The sequence below is a fragment of the Ostrea edulis genome, chromosome 8 (assembly GCF_947568905.1).
Source record: "Ostrea edulis chromosome 8, xbOstEdul1.1, whole genome shotgun sequence".
Classification (NCBI taxonomy): Eukaryota; Metazoa; Mollusca; class Bivalvia; order Ostreida; family Ostreidae; genus Ostrea; species Ostrea edulis.
In genome coordinates, this window is record NC_079171.1 from 28,247,852 (window position 1) to 28,266,852 (window position 19,001).

At 37.4% G+C, this 19,001-nt stretch overlaps 2 protein-coding genes and 1 pseudogene across 2 annotated transcripts; 1 reads left to right on the forward strand and 2 right to left on the reverse strand.

Annotated features, from left to right (window-relative positions):
* Positions 1–138: 138 nt before the first annotated feature.
* LOC130049659 (putative nuclease HARBI1) lies at positions 139–2,431 on the forward strand (annotated as a pseudogene).
* Positions 2,432–5,448: 3,017 nt separating this feature from the next.
* On the reverse strand, positions 5,449–8,474 carry LOC130049522 (uncharacterized). The gene is made up of 3 exons (XM_056147302.1): positions 6,792–8,474; positions 5,802–6,026; positions 5,449–5,661 (listed from the first exon to the last, which is right to left on the reverse strand). Exons 1-2 carry the CDS (start codon positions 8,418–8,420, stop codon positions 5,955–5,957), a joined length of 1,701 nt encoding a protein of 566 aa, XP_056003277.1. The 5' UTR covers positions 8,421–8,474; the 3' UTR covers positions 5,449–5,661; positions 5,802–5,954.
* A 662-nt stretch (positions 8,475–9,136) lies between these two features.
* On the reverse strand, positions 9,137–10,177 carry LOC130049660 (uncharacterized). Its single transcript, XM_056147543.1, has 2 exons — positions 9,626–10,177; positions 9,137–9,413 (listed from the first exon to the last, which is right to left on the reverse strand). Exons 1-2 carry the CDS (start codon positions 9,997–9,999, stop codon positions 9,137–9,139), a joined length of 651 nt encoding a protein of 216 aa, XP_056003518.1. The 5' UTR covers positions 10,000–10,177.
* Between the last annotated feature and the right edge of the window lie 8,824 nt (positions 10,178–19,001).

A 19,001-nucleotide genomic window follows, 5' to 3' on the forward strand; every position in this document is an offset into this window, starting at 1 on the left:
TGTGGCGGCAAACATAAAAAACCAATCAATATATTATTCTAACTCGCATTTCAAGATGTCTGTCTTCAGTTCCAAAGACCAGCACACTTGCCGTTCTTTGTAGGAAATTGCCGTCACCATACATGTTAGCTGGATAAAATGTCTTATTTTGACAGTCAACCGGTAAGAGTTTAAGAGCTTTGTTGTCCATGATAAATCCATGTGATATAAGTGATACATCGTACATTTTCTGAATTGGGGGAAATTCTCTCCCAAACTCTGTTACTTTGCTTTGAATGTCATCAAAACTTGAACAAGACTCTAATTTCCTACCGGCTGATTGTACAATCCTGCAATCAATTTCTTTTATTTAGACGTCATTTTATTAATTTCACCTTATAAACATGATAGAAAATAGTACAAATGACTAAATAGGAGACACATTTCAAGCCCTATAAAATATGTAAAATCCAGATCCCTCCCCCTCCCGTAACCGCAATTCCTGGATCCGCTCCTGATAAAAATAGCAAGCGTGGAGACTTTAGTGAACAAATTAGGTGTACTTGTTTCTCTCCCGATTTCTGTAACCGGCGCAGACCGGCAAACAGCCAAGAAACAAGTGTTCCAGGGCATATACGGCATAATCTAATATGGCGGACAATAACATGCTTTCATGGTCTATACCCTTTCTTATCGACGAACTACTGGACGACGACGATTGCACGATATTTCCCTTTCTTAAATCATACTTGTCAAACGGAATGTAAGCATTTGATACTAAGTATTCATGATATAGATATGTCGTACTACTATATATATATTTTCTTCAGTCGTGTTTATCTCTCATAGCAACGTTCATAGCATATATCTTTTGATTATTTGAAAATATCATCTATTAATTTAGTGCGTGGAATAATTCAATTAAAGATATCTTCAAATAATTAATGATACCTTCCATTCTGAATTATTGCGCATTAATTGAATTGATATCATTAATTATTCTGCTGAAGTGCGCTATTGAATCATTGCTCTCTTCAAATGAATTGAAGCGCGCATTAATTCAATATTGAGTTCAATTGATGCACGCAATAACTGAATTATTGCTCCTTAGATTATATCATTGATTAATCCAATTATTGCGCGCAATATTCTTTTAGAGAGAGCATCTATATTATTTGAGTTTATGATTGCACCCCTTTTATTTTCAGAGAGAGAGAGAGAGAAAGAGAGAGAGAATTGAATAACTGGCGGCCTTAATATAGATTGAGTGGCGGCCACCAATATTTACATCTTGACTCTACCTAATTTGGGGGAGTGAAATAGGAAACACACACATATTTTATTTTGATCTAGTGTTGAACCTAGTTTTGCTGATTTTTCCAATTATTTTGAATTAATTAATTTACTCTATCTCTTTGACAGGATTCGAAAAAGAAGAGAAAAAACTCAAGGTTCTTCTAGAAAACAGTGCCATCTTTGTTCCCTGACAGTTTTCGAAGATTTTTTCGAGTGTCAAAAGGGACAGCAGAAATTTTATGTCAGCATCTGGGAAGATGTAGGGAGCTGAAAAAACGTGAATACAAGGGAGGCCGTGAGGAGCTTGCAACAGATAAAAAAGTATTGATGACACTAAGATACTTAGCTTCACAAGAAAACACAATGGAAATTAGTGACAGATTTGGAGTAACTGAATACACATTCTTGAAATATAGAGGAAAAGTTATAGATTGTATTAACAACCATTTACTCAATAAATTTATCAACTGGCCCAGTGATGCTGAAATGGACACTATTTCTGACCATTTTAATGACATGGGTGCACACAATTTTCCAGGAGTAATCGGAGCAATTGATGGCTCACACATTTCGATAGAACCCCCTGTTGAAAATCCAAATTCCTATTACAATAGAAAGAAATTTCACTAGATTGTTCTGCAAGGAATTTGTAAAGACAATCTACAATTTATTCACACTAACATTGGATGGCCAGGTCGGGTCCACGATGCCAAAGTTTTAAGAAACTCAAGCATCTGGGAAGAAGGGTATCAAAAATGTCGCTATGGTCGCAATCATCTATTGGGGGATGGTGCGTATCCATTGAAAGTCTGGCTGATTACCCCATATCGAGATAACGGACATCTCACACGACAACAGAAATATTTTAACAAATGTCTCTCCTCCAAGCTGCAAGTTATTGAAAGAGCTTTTGGACTTTCTGAAAGGTAGATTCCGTCGACTAAAACATATCAACAATAGATCTGTTCGAAGTTCATGTGATACAATTCAAGCCGCGTGTATCCTGCATAATCTGTGCATCCAGAATGAAAACGACATTGAGGAGTTTCTGGACCAGGATGATGAAGATGGAGATCAAATGTTGAACCCATTAAACGTTGCAGAAAATGAAGTTAAAGAGGCTTACCATTCACATCCATTTTTACAATTTGGGTGAAATTTAAATTCAATTAACTGTCCAGGTTTCATTACAAAATTTCTAGATGTGGTCTCAGGAAATATGCACAAATAACTGGCTTTGATGAAAGACCATGGGTTTCGTAAAAAACTGCCACTCTGACGTTTCAGTATCAGGCCAAGTACTCCTTCATTGCATGAACTATCCCCAAGGCAGTGGTGAACCCCCCCCCCCCCCCTAACCACTGACATGCACTTGTTCTTCTTGGATATATTAAGTTTTTCTCTGCCCAGAATCAATTTAAAAAAGAATCAATTTTGATAATATGTGACATGTTTTATATATGTATATATAGAGTTGAATTCAAAACCTTTACAGTAGTACATAATGTTTCTCTAGGTAAGCAGAAAGTTTGGCTTTACATGCTATAGGATCTTAAATTCCAAGACCTAGAAATTTATAACAAACGACTCCTATGATGCTACAAGGGTACCTATCTATGGAGACGAGTGCCAAATTAATATAAATTCAAATAACTTACCACATGTCTTCCTCTTTTTTTTGGCTGCTGGGTTTTCACCGTTATCATTAGACTGAATTTTCTTTTCTAAATTAATTTTAAAGAAATTGAAATGCTGATTTTCTCTTTTGTTATATATCTTTAAATAAATTTCATGAAATGTGTATTTGAGAGTAAAAATAAATGACTTCATTGTGAATTCACCAATATCAATAGTACCTGATTATGTTACTTATTAGTGAATACAATATTGTTTAAATAATCTACCTGACTCTGTAACATAAATTGGTTTGCAGTCTGGGGTAGAAAACGTCAACAGCATCTTTTCCTCAATCTCATCACTTACACCTGTATCTGGTGTTCTATTCCCACTTTTTGTTCTTTGTTTGGAAATTTTAGAAAAATTTTCTTTCAAATATTTGATCTTTAATCGACATTGCTCAGATGAAAAATGGAAACCAGCATCTTTCAGTTTTTGTGAAATTTTGGCCCATTTGTTTTTGACAGGACCTTTCTCATCAGTTTCACGGAATATGTCCATTAAGGCACTTTCAGCCTCTGCTGTCCATTGTGTACTGGCAACTTGTACTGGAAAAGTTTCAGGACTTTTACATGAAATGCATCAATTGATAACCTTTTGGCTTTTAATTTTAAATTATAGTGTTCAGTCATGATATATTAAAAAAATTCTGACCTCTTTAAGCAATGAAACCAAGATTAGAACAATATGGAGTAATGATTATATACATTACAATGTGTAAGCTGTAAAGTATTCAGAATAATGCAGGAAAGATTTCATTCAATTTAACTACATATTAGAATTAGGGTAGGGTGGTCCAATTTCGACCACCTGGGTAATTTCGACCGATGGTGTTTTACTTCAGTTAAATATGTCATTGTATGTATTATGCCATTTTCCGGAAATAAAATACTTTCTCATACAATTTTTGAATTTTATTTTCCGAGTTCTTACAAAACATTTGTTTGACTTTGATGGTTACCACGGAAATACTTGACAGACTAGACGCCCCGGGAATTTACGAACGACAATTTTCGATCGTACAGAGAGTGACACAACACCATAAAAGGTATCTTAAAAATTCATCAAACTATCCATTGCTGTTATTGTTAACAAAAAGATGAAATCGAATTCAGAAAATAATGAAATATATATGTAAACTGTATGATTACATCCATTTATCAACAGAAATATTTCAGAGTAATCGGTCGAAGTTACCCATACACAATTTCATTGCATGTGGGTTATTTCGACCGATATGTAAATATAGTGTTTAAGTTTACTATGGCAGTGCAAAAACTCGCACAACTTAAAGAGTGTGTGAAAAATTTTAAATACTTTAAAACGAATATATTATCTGACATCCTAGAATTAAAAAAAAGAAAGAAATAAAATATATGAGCATTCCTGAAAGCCACCGCCTCTTCAGATAAAAAAAAATAAATCACACGATGTGTATTAAAAAAAAAATGCATCCCCTTACCGGACGCGAAATTTAGCTGAACAACCGAACTGAATAGCATAACAATATAACATTCGTATTATTCAATTATTTTCAGCATGTATCAAAACTTGACAAAGATGATTCACAAACGAGAGATTGGAGTACACGGAAGTGACGGTTCTATCTTACACACTTTAGTTAGGAAGGAAGTAATTTATTTTCTTGAGAACGAAGTACTTTTTGACCACGAATGCTTGATGGATCTTGGCTCCCTTTTAATAAAGTTGTCATCGAATTTCCGTATTGGCATATGTTTATACGAAATTCTGAGTCAAGAAAAACCAAAACTTGACGAGGGAGAAACGAGTATCGTGTTTGTCGCCGGTTCTCTTTGTAAGACATGTGCCTTACTAGACGAGAATATCCGCACTGCCATAGAAGATTACAGAGAAGAAATTAAAATGTTTTCATTGTAAAAGTTTTAAATAAAAAATAAAATAAAAACTCGCACGGTAATATTTTTTCTTTTATTAAAGCACAAAATAAATTTCCTATTTTAGATGCCGATGAAAGGACAGAATATTTATGTCAAATACAAAGAATCAGATCTGGAAAATGCGGTGGATGCTGTAAAGTTGAAAGGGATGAGCTACGGAAAAGCATCCAAAATGTTCAAAGTCCCCAAAACAACAATAGTGGATCATGTGACCGGAAAAATTAAAAAAGGTGCAAAACCGGGACGGAAAACGGTATTTCCAATAGAAAATACTATAGTGGAGAGGGTTTAGGCTGCCGCAGAAAAGGGCTTTGGGGTCACCAAAAAGCAACTCGTAATTAAAGTTCCTCGCCTTGCCAAATTAAAAGGTTTCACATTTCAGAATGGGGTTCCCGGAGATGACTGGTGGAGAGGATTCAAGTCTAGGCATCCAGAAATTGTCATACGCAAACCAGAGCAGCTGTGCACTTCGCGTTCTCGAATGCTAAGGCCAGCATTTTTTTATTTTTTGGTTTACGAACCCAAGAATTATTAAGTCCCAGAGGAGGAGGAAATAAAAAAAAATCAAAAATCCCTATTTTGATTCATTATCGACTTTATTCTGTAATGTACATTTATTTTCGCTGTTTCTTTGATGCTCGTGTAACCGGCTCCTTTCCACTGGCTACACAGTGGTTACAAATGGGACGAACAAGATAGTTCGACCTTAAATTGTTTATTTCATCGTTATCAGCCAAATCTTCGTCTTTGCCACAATGAAAACACACAGACTCAAACACCTGGGCAGTTCCTGTTATAAATAATGAACTATTTTGATATTATGTTTGTCATAAGTTACCAACTACCTCCATAGAGCATATATATTGTGAGGCTGTAGAATTGTAGACAATTTTCAAAATTCTCATAAAATGCATCAATTAAAATGAGTACCAGAATAGTACGTGGTCTCCATGGGGCTCTGACAATTCATCCCCTCCTTAACGATGATAATATCTTGGTAAGCACCACCAGGGAAAAGAGGGTTACCACATGAGTAAAGCAGCTCTTCCTTCACACGAGTGACTGCGGTTTCTTGCTCCCTAGTTAGTTTTGCAGCAGAATACACAACCCGTCTTTTTCCACAGTCATGGCAGACAACATAGTTGCGAACTTTGGCTATTAAATAAAAGAACAACATATGATGGATGAAATAAATAAAAACTTTACCATTTTTGATGTTACCAACATCGAAAATGGTAAAGAATATCAAATGAACTTGTTTTGAACACATTTTTTTTAAATATCAGATTGAACAACATTTAACAACTTAAAATGTACCCAGCAGAAGTTTAAACTTTGTTAACTGACACCATTTAAAATGATTTTCAAGTAAACATGTAACAAACCAGCAACAAGCATGGTCTTGAATTTTTTGTCTCTCTCTGTAAGTTCAGGTTTTTTGTGCAAAGAGGGTCTATCTGAATCTGATGTTTCAGTGCCATAAACTTCAGTAAATGGTTTGAATCTGCCATCACATCCCAATACTGGGTCAGGTAAGAAAGAAAGCTGTTCAAACACATCATGAGGAAGTCTAGGTGGGTTAATTGTGCAATATGAGCAGCAAGCATCCTTGCACTTCTTCAGCTGAAATTTATGATCCAGTGTCCTAGCCATATTATATTAGCAAGCAGGTAGAGTGTGCAATAGGAAAGTTAGTATACTAGCTGAGTATGAAAAAGCATGAAAGAATGAGTGTTCGTTACAAGATTAGTACATGCACTGTTTCTTTGATCAAGCTCAATTTAATGCATATCTAAGCTTCATAAATAATTAGGATACCAAAAGCTAGCAAGCTATTATTCTACGAAGGGACATTAACTAATACTTCACACCATTATATGTCATTTTAACATGCAAAAATTACAATGCATATTACCATACCTGAAAGGAATACTGGCGAAACCTTGCATGTGACTTCATGAATGCATGAACCATCCTAGATTTTTCAAAGTTTGAAATATCTTCTGTTTTGTAGTCTTGATCGAGCACATGAATAATTTCAAGCAGATCTTTGATTTCTCCATCTGTTGCTGCACTGTGCACATGAGCAGGTTTTCCTTTTAGTTTAAGTTTCTGAAATCGTTCAGAAATAATAGTGATAGGCTCCTGAATAGAATCTATATAGTCAGTTTTGAAATCTGGATTTTTCTCAGCATATCTTCGTATGGAAGCAAGTGATGTCAATCGCTTTGCTTGTAGCTCTCTTCCCTCAGACATGGCTGTACGACAAAGGGCGGTATTCTGCAATGCAATATTCAAAATTGACATCATCCTCTCTGCAGGATTATTATAGCTTTGGTTTGGGGCTGTTCTAACACAGACTAGCAAGTCTAAATCCAAACTTATAAATTCCAGCAAAGCAGCAACTTGAACAGAGCGAAATGTTGTCCTGTGGTCAGGACCACCATCTGTATAACGGAAGAGTATTGGCTTATCCAAATTCACATCATCATGACTATGAAACTCCCGCAAAATGTTGATGGTTTCCATACCATGCCTAAATGGAGTGGAGCTCTGGAATACCTTGTCTTTCAGTGTAATATGTAAGGTTCCTGAATGAAATGAATCTCTGGAATTTTCAGGAATAGACACTTGAAAGCACACTGAAGGTACCATCCCAGCAATGCTGTAATCGTGATCGAGACAAAGTAGGCCTTTGCTATTGCTAATTGTCAGTCCTTGATGATGTGCCCTAACACCAGTGGAAACAGGTCGGTATGGTTCACCTATGGGTACGATTGCTTTATCATCAAGACACTGCATGTGAGCAAATTCCCTGTACTGGACGGCCATGTCTTTCAACATGTAGAACTGATGTAAGGCAAAGGATGCATCATCATGTTGTGCACGCAGCAATCGTTGCTGTACAGCATATTTAACATTGAATCTGCCGGTGTAGTTTGCTGCCGTTTTAGCCATTGGGTTAGATGGCATGAAATTCAGTCTGATCCAGGAATTTGAAGGAGTCGGATCACCTGGAGGAAGTCTTGCTTTCACTTGTTCTCGTAAATCATCAATAGAAATTGCAAATGGAAGATAGGATGTTGAATGCTGGCGGCGATCATCCACTGTTGAAACCTCCTCCAGTAACTTGGCAAGTTCATCCCAAAATGGTTGTAGCTTCGGGTCACAAGGACGGCCATTGTTTTTCCTAAGGTCCACTATTAAGTCTTCATCATCACTAGATAAAATAAACTTCAAGAATCGTTCATCAACAGCTGCAGTGGTTTGATTCTCTGCACAGTATTCAAAATTTGTAAGCTTGAAGAACATATTTCTCAGTTCATATGGTTTCAGATTCGGATATCTTTCAAAAAACTCTTTCCTTATTGCTCTGGTAGAAAACACAGGCATTTTGTCCTTAATGTGAGTCACTACTTCAAGTTCTTTTTCAGCACTTCTTTCATTTGCACATGGTATTTTCCATAAAGAAAGTGAATTGCCAATGTAGTTCCCAAAACTGATTGAAAACAATGATACTGGAAATGGTAACACGCTCTCTATCTTCATTCTCCATTTGCGCCTATCACTCACCTCACTAGGTTCAAAATTGTCTAATGGGACTGCTTCGTAAGTATCGAAGGTTTCAAGTTTTGAAATAAGGGATTTACAGTCAGTTGGTACAGACTGACCTGGATTACCTGAAATATTAAATATATTTAACAAATTTTGTTTGTGAGAAAATGATGAAAAATTGTCAGATGCCTTTTATTTATATATTAAAGAAATCTTTAGGCCTTCCTTGTATTGAAATTTCTTTGATGACACGTACATTGTACCATTATTTTGGCCCTTGCTATTCAAAACTTTGACCTTGTGATGATGTTTTAAATACTGACCCTCTATAGACTTTAAGGACCAATTGTCGTTGAGAGATCTAACAGGTGTAGGGGATGCATGGTTTTGGTTGGTACGCTCCTGCTGATTTGCTAGAAATTTATGGTATTTCTCCAATGCCTTGTACAGACCATTCACACATTTGTAAAATACTTGAAAGCGAGGATTCGTCCACCATGGATACATCAGTACCTCTGCTAAGGCATCTAGACTGGCCTTAAGTTCTGGCGCTTTCATCTGTAAAAACAATTTAGTCACTGTATGTTGTTGTTATCCTATTTCTAAATAAAATATTGAAGTATTTCAGTAAAAACTAAGACACCCTGGACATGTTTGTTATTTTTTTTTTTTTTTTTCAAAACAATAATCCAAAATATCAAATATCATTTTCACATAGCAATCAAGTTTACCTGTACACCAACATATTTTTTATAACACTTTTTCAAATCTCTGTATCCACAAAAGTAGAGCTCGTCTGGGATCTTGCAGGATCTTTCCTTCATTTTGTCAAGAAAAGGGTCAATAAACCAAAGAGTTTCCACTAGAGTGTTGATGATCTTTGATCCAATATCCTGCTGTTGTCTACGAAAACCAACTTGAAAGGTATCCATACATTTCTGAAGAACATCATTATAGAGCTTGTCCTTATTGTTTGATGGTGTCCTTCTACAAAATTTTAACAAAAATTCAAAAACTTTGAAATAAAATTTCAAGAGGAACACTATAGCTATATACATGTAAAGTGAAAGTAGCTCAAAAAGAGGATTTGCTCGTACATTGCATTTTAATATTGCCGACTTTTAAAATTACATGGTTTTTTGTTGTTGTTGTTTTCTTTTTTTTTTTTTTAGGGTTTTTATTACTTGATAAGAACTTACTTGGGTGGGGGCAGCCAGTCATAAACTCTGTTTACATCACGGAGCACATCAAAAGCATTTCGTTTAGTTGGTTCGGGAACTGCCTTGGCGTTGTTTTCATAGTATACCACTAAGTATCGCACCCCAAATGCAGCGACAGTATGCATTGGCATGTCGTTCGGTATTTGCATCGCATTTTCACTCTGCCTTGAATTTGCTTCATCTGGGTCAGTCTTAAAACCCTCAATTTTCACCAAATGCCTCATCTCACCAACATACCCCTGAACAACAAATTCCCCAGCAAGTTGGGTGTCCTCCGATCGAGCGAAAACTTTCCGAACGGCACTCCCGTCGATATATTTTATACTAAACCAGGCCATACACGTTTTCTCCATCAAAGCGCCATGTTTTCATCAACCGGAAATACGAGTTCGTAAATTCAAAATCTCGATCCCGATACAAATTTGACATCGGAAAGAAAAAAAATCCCAATTTTCTCAATTTTATTTTTTTTCTGAAAATTCGAAAAAGCGAGCGGCGGGTTTGTAAACCTAAAAATAAAAAAATGCTGGCCTAAACAAGACGGTGGTTAACAAATATTTTGACGATCTTCATAAAATCATCAGAGAGAATAATTTAGCGGCGTGTGATGTATGGAATGCGGATGAAACTGGAAAACAATTCTGTCACAGTCCCTCTGCCGTTCTTGCTCGGCGAGGGGTTAAGTCTCTGCCAGGAAGAATCTCAACCTCTCGCCAGAATATTACAATACTGGCATGCGTCAATGCTGCTGGTAACAAAATGCCTCCGATGTGTGTTGTCAAAGGTAAAACCCCGAGATGTTTGGAGTCATTTGCAACTATAGATGCACCCCAAGATACAGTTTGGACTTATCAAGAAAAGGCTTGGATGTGCGACTTGCTTGGCGAGCTGTGGTTAAAAAATGTCTTCCTTCAACACTGTGGAACTCAAAGGCCACAACTTCTCATTTTAGATTCACACAGTTCTCATGAGGTGTTAGGTCTTTTGGAGGCAGCTATTTCTCATAACATCATGATAATGGCATTACCTCCTCACACTTCCCACCATCTGCAGCCACTTGACAAGTCAGTGTTCGGGCCCTTCAGTAAGGCTTATGACAGAGCATGCTCAGAATTTATGGCAGATCACCCTGATCACCAAGTCAATAAGGCCACTTGGCCAAGATTGTTTAAATCAGCATGGGACAAATCGGTTACGGCTGACAACATTAAGAATGGGTTTCGTGCCACTGGTATCTGGCCTATGGATGCCAACGCTTTGCCAGATTATGTTTATTTGCCATCGGAAGCTTTTGACATTCCCTTGAGCACCCAGCTCTCTACCTCCTCTGCACCCCGTGACTCCCAGCCATCTACCTCCTCTGCACCACGTGACTCCCAGCCACCTACCTCCTCTGCACCGCTTGACTTGTCTTTAACTCTCCTTGCCGAGACAGCCGTCTCATTAACTGAACATGTCAATGAATCAAGCAGCTCAACTGACCCAGGGTGGATACCAGACGACATGGCTACCCTGGATGCTCAGATACCCCCAGCAGACGTTGGGACGCTTTTGAATGCATTAGGAAACGGTGCTCTTGAACTGACTGCCGCCGGCGATGTGGACAGCAGTACATATAGTGCACATAACTGGAATACTGAAATTGATGACATCTTCTCCATTCCGCAGCCTACTCCAAAGATTCTTAAATCGTCATCTTCTGGCAGCATTACCAGTCATCGCCTTCTCACTAGCGACGAGGTTGTCAACGGAAAGCGGGAAAGACAAGCTGCAAAGGAAAATAAAGAAAAGAAAAAACAACCAAGAAAGAAAATCAATAAATCTTCATGACTTTACTTTATAGCTGTATAACAGAATTTCCTTATATATATGCAAGATTTATTATTTACCTACAATCACATTTCAAGTTTTAGCAACTTAAATATTGATAAAGTTTCTTTAATCACATTCTGTTTTCTTCAGTAATTTACTGAATTTACAAATATTGTCGCCCCATGACACTATAGTACATATAGAATCTTATATCGTAAGATCCAGTCAACAAGCGCAAATTATGGGTCCAGGCAGCCTGATCATTTTGTTTTTATGTGGACACGTACCCAACACATTAAATTTAAAACATGTTTCATTACAAATGAATAAATTGGATAATAATTTATTTCAAATACAACTTATTGTTAAAGCTGTATGGTCCGAATTACAATATTTTTTTTCCATCTCGTAAAAACGCTATTAAATCATCGCACGTCTGTAGTTATGAGACTGTACGACATATCATAAATTATTTCACCTGTTTTAATCCAAATAATTTGATTTTAAATCGATGTTTACAAATAACCGCGTCACTCTACCATTTCAAGTGACAGTCACGTGACCAGTTCAAACTTTCAGATCATCGGTGGTCTTATCTGTGTAAAGCTGTGTATTTTGTTATAACATTACCGTACCATACGTTTAATAGAAATAAAAATATCAAATACCTCTTAGTAATTCGTTGTTTTACGCTCTTTCAGCCTTAAAACTAGACAGTTGCGTATGAGTTAATACATCATATAGGGATTCCCCTAACGCGCGTGGGTCTATTTATAGACGTCTATTATGGGATGATTTATATATGTAGCCACTATATTTACTTTCTAAATACTATTCGCACTGTTTTCTTTTACATGCAGATGTTTTCAAGCATGTAATTAAGGGAAAGTTAATAACTTTATAAAGTAATTAATCTGCTTTAAAGTAATTATGTACAAAAATAATACATGAACATCGAGTCATACAGCTTTAAAATAACACATCTATACTTACTAGTTCATAGTGGCACACAGTGGTGGATCCCGGATTTTTAAATGGGGCATCGTTTGTTTGTTTTTTTTAATTGAGAAGAGGGACAACGCCGGAGGAAAGTTGGTGGCATAATAGTAGCCTAAAACTTCTTGACAAACAAGGGGAAGACTCTCTTTCTTTGTCCAACTCTGTATCTGCGCGACAAAATAAAATCTTATGTAACACGTGCTGTAGCAATGGACTCGTCCAAATCATCGATATATGGGGGGTAACAGGCTATCACCATGGTTAAATCCTTCCCTTCCTGTTATGGATATTTCAATTTCTTTGGACAAAATTGTATCATAGTTTGGTTGAATGATTATTTCTTAACAGTTATATTCTTTAATATATGGTAAATTCTTGCTGTGCATGTCACAGCCCCCCCCCCCCCCCTTTCATTCCATACAAAATATGTTCACAATATTCATTCACCCGATAGGTACCACAGATACCCAGCGTTTTAATCATATCTATTATTTGGAAACAAATTCAGATCATTCTCTTAGATTTTTAGTCTTTTTAAGGTCATACAGTTATCATCAAACACGACTAGTGAACAATAAACGTATGTATCGAAACGCAAAGAAACGCATCAAAGTCTGTTATTTAGAACCATAGATTAATTTCTCGATCCACAATGTTCATACAATAAGGACGAAACTGAAAAAAAAGTCTGCTCCGCTTGTACCCCCCTTCACTGACACACCCAAGTCAATAAAACGGTATAACATAGATATGTGGTCGAATTTACCCCATACATGGTCGAAGTTACCCTGATGTTGACAATGTTACTAAAAACGTTGTATTTCCTTATTTTTTTTTCTCTAAAGATATTTAACACTGCAAAATGATGACAAGATGAGAGCAATCAGGATATCTAAAAACCAGTTTAACATTAACTCTGTCATGTATCGATCTATTCGTTTCCAATTCACGTGGTAAACATAATCGGTCGAAATTAGACCACCCTACCCTACAATTAATTTCAAGGGGGAGGTATCAAGGATTTCATGAAATTTTGAATGCAGTTCAGAATTAACTAAACAAAATATTAGTGAGATTTGTCACAAACAATATTTTCTGTGAATAACCTGTGTATGTTAATTAAGGTTTTAATCTAAACATGTATTTTACTACTCTAAAAATTTGTATCAAGTCATATGGTATCCTCCAAAGTATGATATTGTAATTTTAACAGGAGAATGACAGAAAGTACACTATGTATATATTTACCATCAGCTTCACTGGTAGCTTCTTTTAAATAGACAATCCCATCCCCCTTAGTTTTGGGGTCACCAATTGCCTCCAGAATTAAGGCAGTAGTAGTTGGGTCTGACAAAAAAATTAATACAAATATAAAATTACTAAAAAATTAAACATGTACTTAAAATGTCTGACTGAAGTTATAAGTTATCAATTCTACATAATATGTATTGCATGTTTTTTCCCCGCGGGGGATGGGGGGTTACAACTAAAAATGACCATGTAACAAACTGCACAATACCCAAATCTAATTCAATTTTTTTTTACTGAAAATGTTAGTGAGGTGGAGGAGGGTGACAGAAGTTCAAGGAAATCTTGATTCCAAATATAAATGCACTTACATGCCGATTGTTAAGCCGTTCTTGGCACACTGATTTGACTGCGGATAACTCCGTTTACCTGATCAGGATATGGGGCTCACGGCGGGTGTGACCGGTCAACAGGGGATGCTTACTCCTCCTAGGTACCTGATCCCACCTCTGGTGTGTCCAGGGGTCCGTGTTTGCCCAACTATCTATTTTGTATTGCTTGTAGGAGTTATGAGATTGATCACTGTTCGTTATCTTCACCTTGCATGACAACAAAACCAGTTTAATTCAAATTTATACTGGAGCATCCCCCCCCCCCTTTTCTAATCTTAGGTAACCCAGACTTCAATAAGCTCTTGGCAATTCAATTGCAGTTTGGCGATTTTTATTTATACATGTAGAAGATAGTCTTTATTCCTCAATATATAGAAGCCTATGTGATTTCTTTAATCACGTCAAACGCCCGTGTGTAAGAATGACATGGTGCATGTTTGATGGGAGGGGGACATCCAGTATCATAGTATGTGCGTACCGTTATTTCTCAGCGCTTCTAAAGTCGGTCCATCCACTTTAATACTCGTAGTTTTTCCATCGGAACCATTTATCCTCAGCCGGTGCAGTTCATTGTTACTGTGGGGGAAAATGATGCAATAAAATATAAATCAAAATTTGCACTTCTTTCTCATGCGACTCATCCAACGATTTAGATACGTGTATAATGTGCTTATTGTCGATTAATTATGCTTCAGTTGGCGTGTAAATAATTTTCAATTAGTATGAGTTTCAAAACGAAAGATTAACGCATTAATTTGCAAAAGTTAATTGCAGATATTGGTTTTCTACCTGTTTGACGCCATCTTGGAATATGCAGTTGCCGATCTACCCGGTCAATTCAAAGCGGCATAGCCCGGAATTGCGTGCGCATTTCCGGTCGAGAAAAAAGTGTCCGTGCCGCCTTGCCGGTGTTAATACCGGCACAGAAACAAGTACGCCTATTAACATTCCTTACAAACGCACAGAGATATTAGATCGTACATAGTCATATTCGTGGTATGCGTGTTCTCGGAAAGATTACGGGTGGATTCCAAAGGAAATCTTTAGGTTAGTGACCAACGCTACTTGCTGTTCCCAAGAATCCCATCTATGAAATACATCGTTGGCAATTACCAAGTCCACATAACTTCTGCCCTGAAGAGCCTCTTGCAGTGGAGATAGCTGGAACGTTGGAGAACTTTGTCCAGATGGAAGTGACTGTCCACTATTGGTACCAACTTTTAAAAAATGATTGGCTTATTTACAGTCATCCCTGTGGTTAGGAGCTTACATTGGTGGTTCTTCATGTTTCCTGATGCTCCAGGGTCTGGCCCTTGAGAATAGTGGATATGACCTGCCAATGGAATACACACACTATGTGTGTTGTGTTCCGTCAACAAATGCTAACACATGTTTCAGCAATCTTGGAACTTTCATGTGAGAGTATCTCTTCTTAGCCTTGGTAAGAGATACGACACGAACGCTATTGGTCGCCCTGTGCCATCAGGATTTATCACACAATGACGTCTTTTCCCAAGCCTTCTCCCCTTGTAGTATTTCATTCAGTGGTCCAAGCACAGTAGACAAATTGTGTAGGACGGACCTGTAGTAGTTAACCAACCCAAGAAATGAGCGAAGCTGCTGTAGGTTCTCAGGTTTTGGCGCATTCGACACAGCATTCACTTTGTCTGGTGACTTCTGAAGTCCCTGCTCTGAGACCATGTGAGATTAGGTGACTCGCTCCTTGAAAAATTCACATTTGTCAAGATTTGCCCGTAGACTGAATCTCTCTAAACGTCCCAATACTGCTTCTAGGTTTGCTAAGTGTTCCTCATCCGATTGTCCACTGATGATCATGTCTTCCAGTATGCACGATGTGAACGATATTCCTTGTAATACCTGTTCTATGGCATTTGGCTGGGGCACTAGCTACTCCAAACCTGTGACCTGTTGTACTGGTAGAGACCTTTCTGTGTATTGATTGTAAGTAGTTTCCTGCATGGCTCTTCTACTTCCATTTGATGGTATGCTTGTGTCAAATCTATTCTGTAGAACCGTTGTCTTCCAGACGATGTAGCGAATATGCCCTGTATTCTCGGTACCGGATATTGATCTACTCTTAAGAACTGGGTTGATCAACACCTTGCAGTCCCCACACAGACGAAGTTGTCTATATTTCTTTACGACTGGAACTACAGGTGATGCCCAATTAAGGAGGTATGCTACACCAGAGAAATTTGATGTAGATGAAAAGTGGAGGATATGTACAACAATATTTTGAAGTTGAAAAATTTCAAATTTACTTCATTTTGTCAAAAAATACAGTTTCAGTAGAAGGTAATCTGAAAAAAAATTTAAAACCCCTGCCGGACTCGAACCTGCGACCTACAGTCCAGCAGTCGGTATTCAAACCTACTGAGCTACTCGACTAGGTATTTTAATGGAAAAGGAAAAGACAAATGTTGCTGATATCGATTTTTTCATCCATGTTTTTAAAGGAAGTCAGCCATTATGACGATGTAGAGTACTACCTTAATACGACTGACAGACGTAAGTATATCATCATTTTCCTATCGTTGAAACTCCGTACACTTTCAGATTTAACGAGTACGCCACTGGTATCGCCTTGTGAAATTTGTCATCTAAATGCAACTTCACCACAATGTCACCGGCAATGGTGTTGTCTACATATGAGTGAAAGATTCTCGAGGGGGACTTTAAACAATATTTAATCGAACATCGGATCCCGTGGGAGTCCGGGTTAGAATAGGTCATCAGTACCCCGTTGCTTGTCGTAAGAGGCGACTAAATGGGGCGGTCCTTCGGATGAGACCACAAAAACCGAGGTCCCGTGTCACAGGTGTGGCACGTTAAAGATCCCTCCCTGCCCAATGGCGATAAGCATAGGCCTACATTTTTGCAGCCCTTCCACGGCAGTGTGACGTCTACATATTAATACAATTTTCTCGAGGGTCAATCAATCAACCTTCTAATATTCTGGCCATAGTCATATAGTATTTGTTCATTATCAATTTATCTTTGTATGTCTCTTCAAAAACCAAGTGACTATTGGGGATTTTTGTCATTATTCAATACACACCCGATGTTCTACGCAGTAGTGTTATATACAAGGGAGCCGTCATGACAGTTACATACTTTAATGACGCATCTTCATAACATACAAAAGTAAAGACGGATAACTTTCCGGAATAATCATAAGCACATTTTAAGAATGTGACATCCCTTTTTTTCTAAACAAAAAGTTATTATGCATTAATAAAAGCTGTAGAGAAAAATATTGAAATTATTGGCATTTACAAAAATATGGACATGGCAATTGACTAATTGCAAATGGAAAATTACTAGAGGTTACAAAAAATCATGGACATAGCAATTGACCAATAGCAAGTGGAAAATGACTAGAAAAATCTACATAATAAAATTACAATAAATTCCTATCTGTTATAATGCATGTAGGTCTCAGTTTATCAACAGCACAAAAGTCACTCGGTGTGATCATCAAGTTTTTTCGGTGGTTTGATTTTCCTTCCGGCACGCGTAACTTGAAATGGGACATTTTGATTGTTCGGTTCAGCAGTGTTACTAGCTGCAATAATGTAGCCCTATTCAATTTTTTTTTTAATTCTGACGTTTTCGGGATAGGGCTGCAATTCCATAGGATCTCCGTAATGGTGCAAAATAATTTTATGAATAACCGATAATAAACTCTGTGTATTAGTCCCAAATGTTGTTTACACCAAAAGGAGTACCAACTTTGTGCTCGGTCATGTCTAATAAAGGTGTTTTTCATTAAATACAATGTACAGCATGCAAAATTCTTCGTCTGCTCCGCCATGCTTGTTATCGCGAGATCTCGTAGGCGGATCTAATGAAAAACCAAAACATTGACAATCAGCGCGAAAATGTAGTTACTCGAGCCACTTCGACAAAGAAAGGAAAATCATATTGTTGCAGAAAGAATTTACACTCTGCTGTTCGGTTTTTAACTTGATATTAAATTCAAACCTTTTCAATACCGACGAAATAGCTTTCGCCTCCATACTTGTCCATTGATGTAAATGCTACCTTATATGGCATATGCAAATGCTTTGACAATCGGAAGTTTATACTTCAGTACATCAAACATGGCGCACAAATATGAATCGAGAAATTGGAATTTATCGAAATTGTTGAAAACGGTAGAATAGAGCCTCACAAATCTTAAGTTGCAGGTTGTAAATTTATATATTGACTAAGAAACATAGAATATCATTTTATTTACGTAAAGAAAGTCAGGAAATGTTTAGAATGAGCGCAAATGTTGCGGGAGTGAATCACTCCCGCATTTGCACCATTACGGAGATCCTAAGGAGTTGTAGCCCTCTCCCTAAAAAAAAAAAAAAAAAAAATCAGAGAGGGCTACATTATTGCAGCTACAGTGTTACGGCTGCCCACAGATTGATCATCTCTACGGTCGCGCACAATTTCTGAATTTGCACTAGAATTACGGTCACGCACAATTTCTGAATTCGCACAAGGAGAATTACAGTCGCGCACAATTTCTGAATTCGCACTAGTAGGAGAATCAATGTGGTTGCCATTTCGATCATCACAAGATGCACTGTAATGTGTTGTCCGTAAATGTCTGCGGTTTCGTCTTAACATCCTTCCATCTGACGCTTGAACAATATACGATCTTGGCGGAGAGCAGTGTTCAAGAACTTGTCCAGGTTTCCAACTTCCTTCCGTGTATATGAATACATTGTCTCCAACTCTGAGAGGTTCTAATCCGTGTCCAGCACGTTTGTCATAGTGGGTCTTGTTTTTCAGTTGACGCGATTCCAAGTGGTTTTAATAATGGCGCAGAGGTTGGTAGTGGTGTTTTCAGTCTGCGTTTAAGGAAGAGTTGTGCTGGCGATAATCCG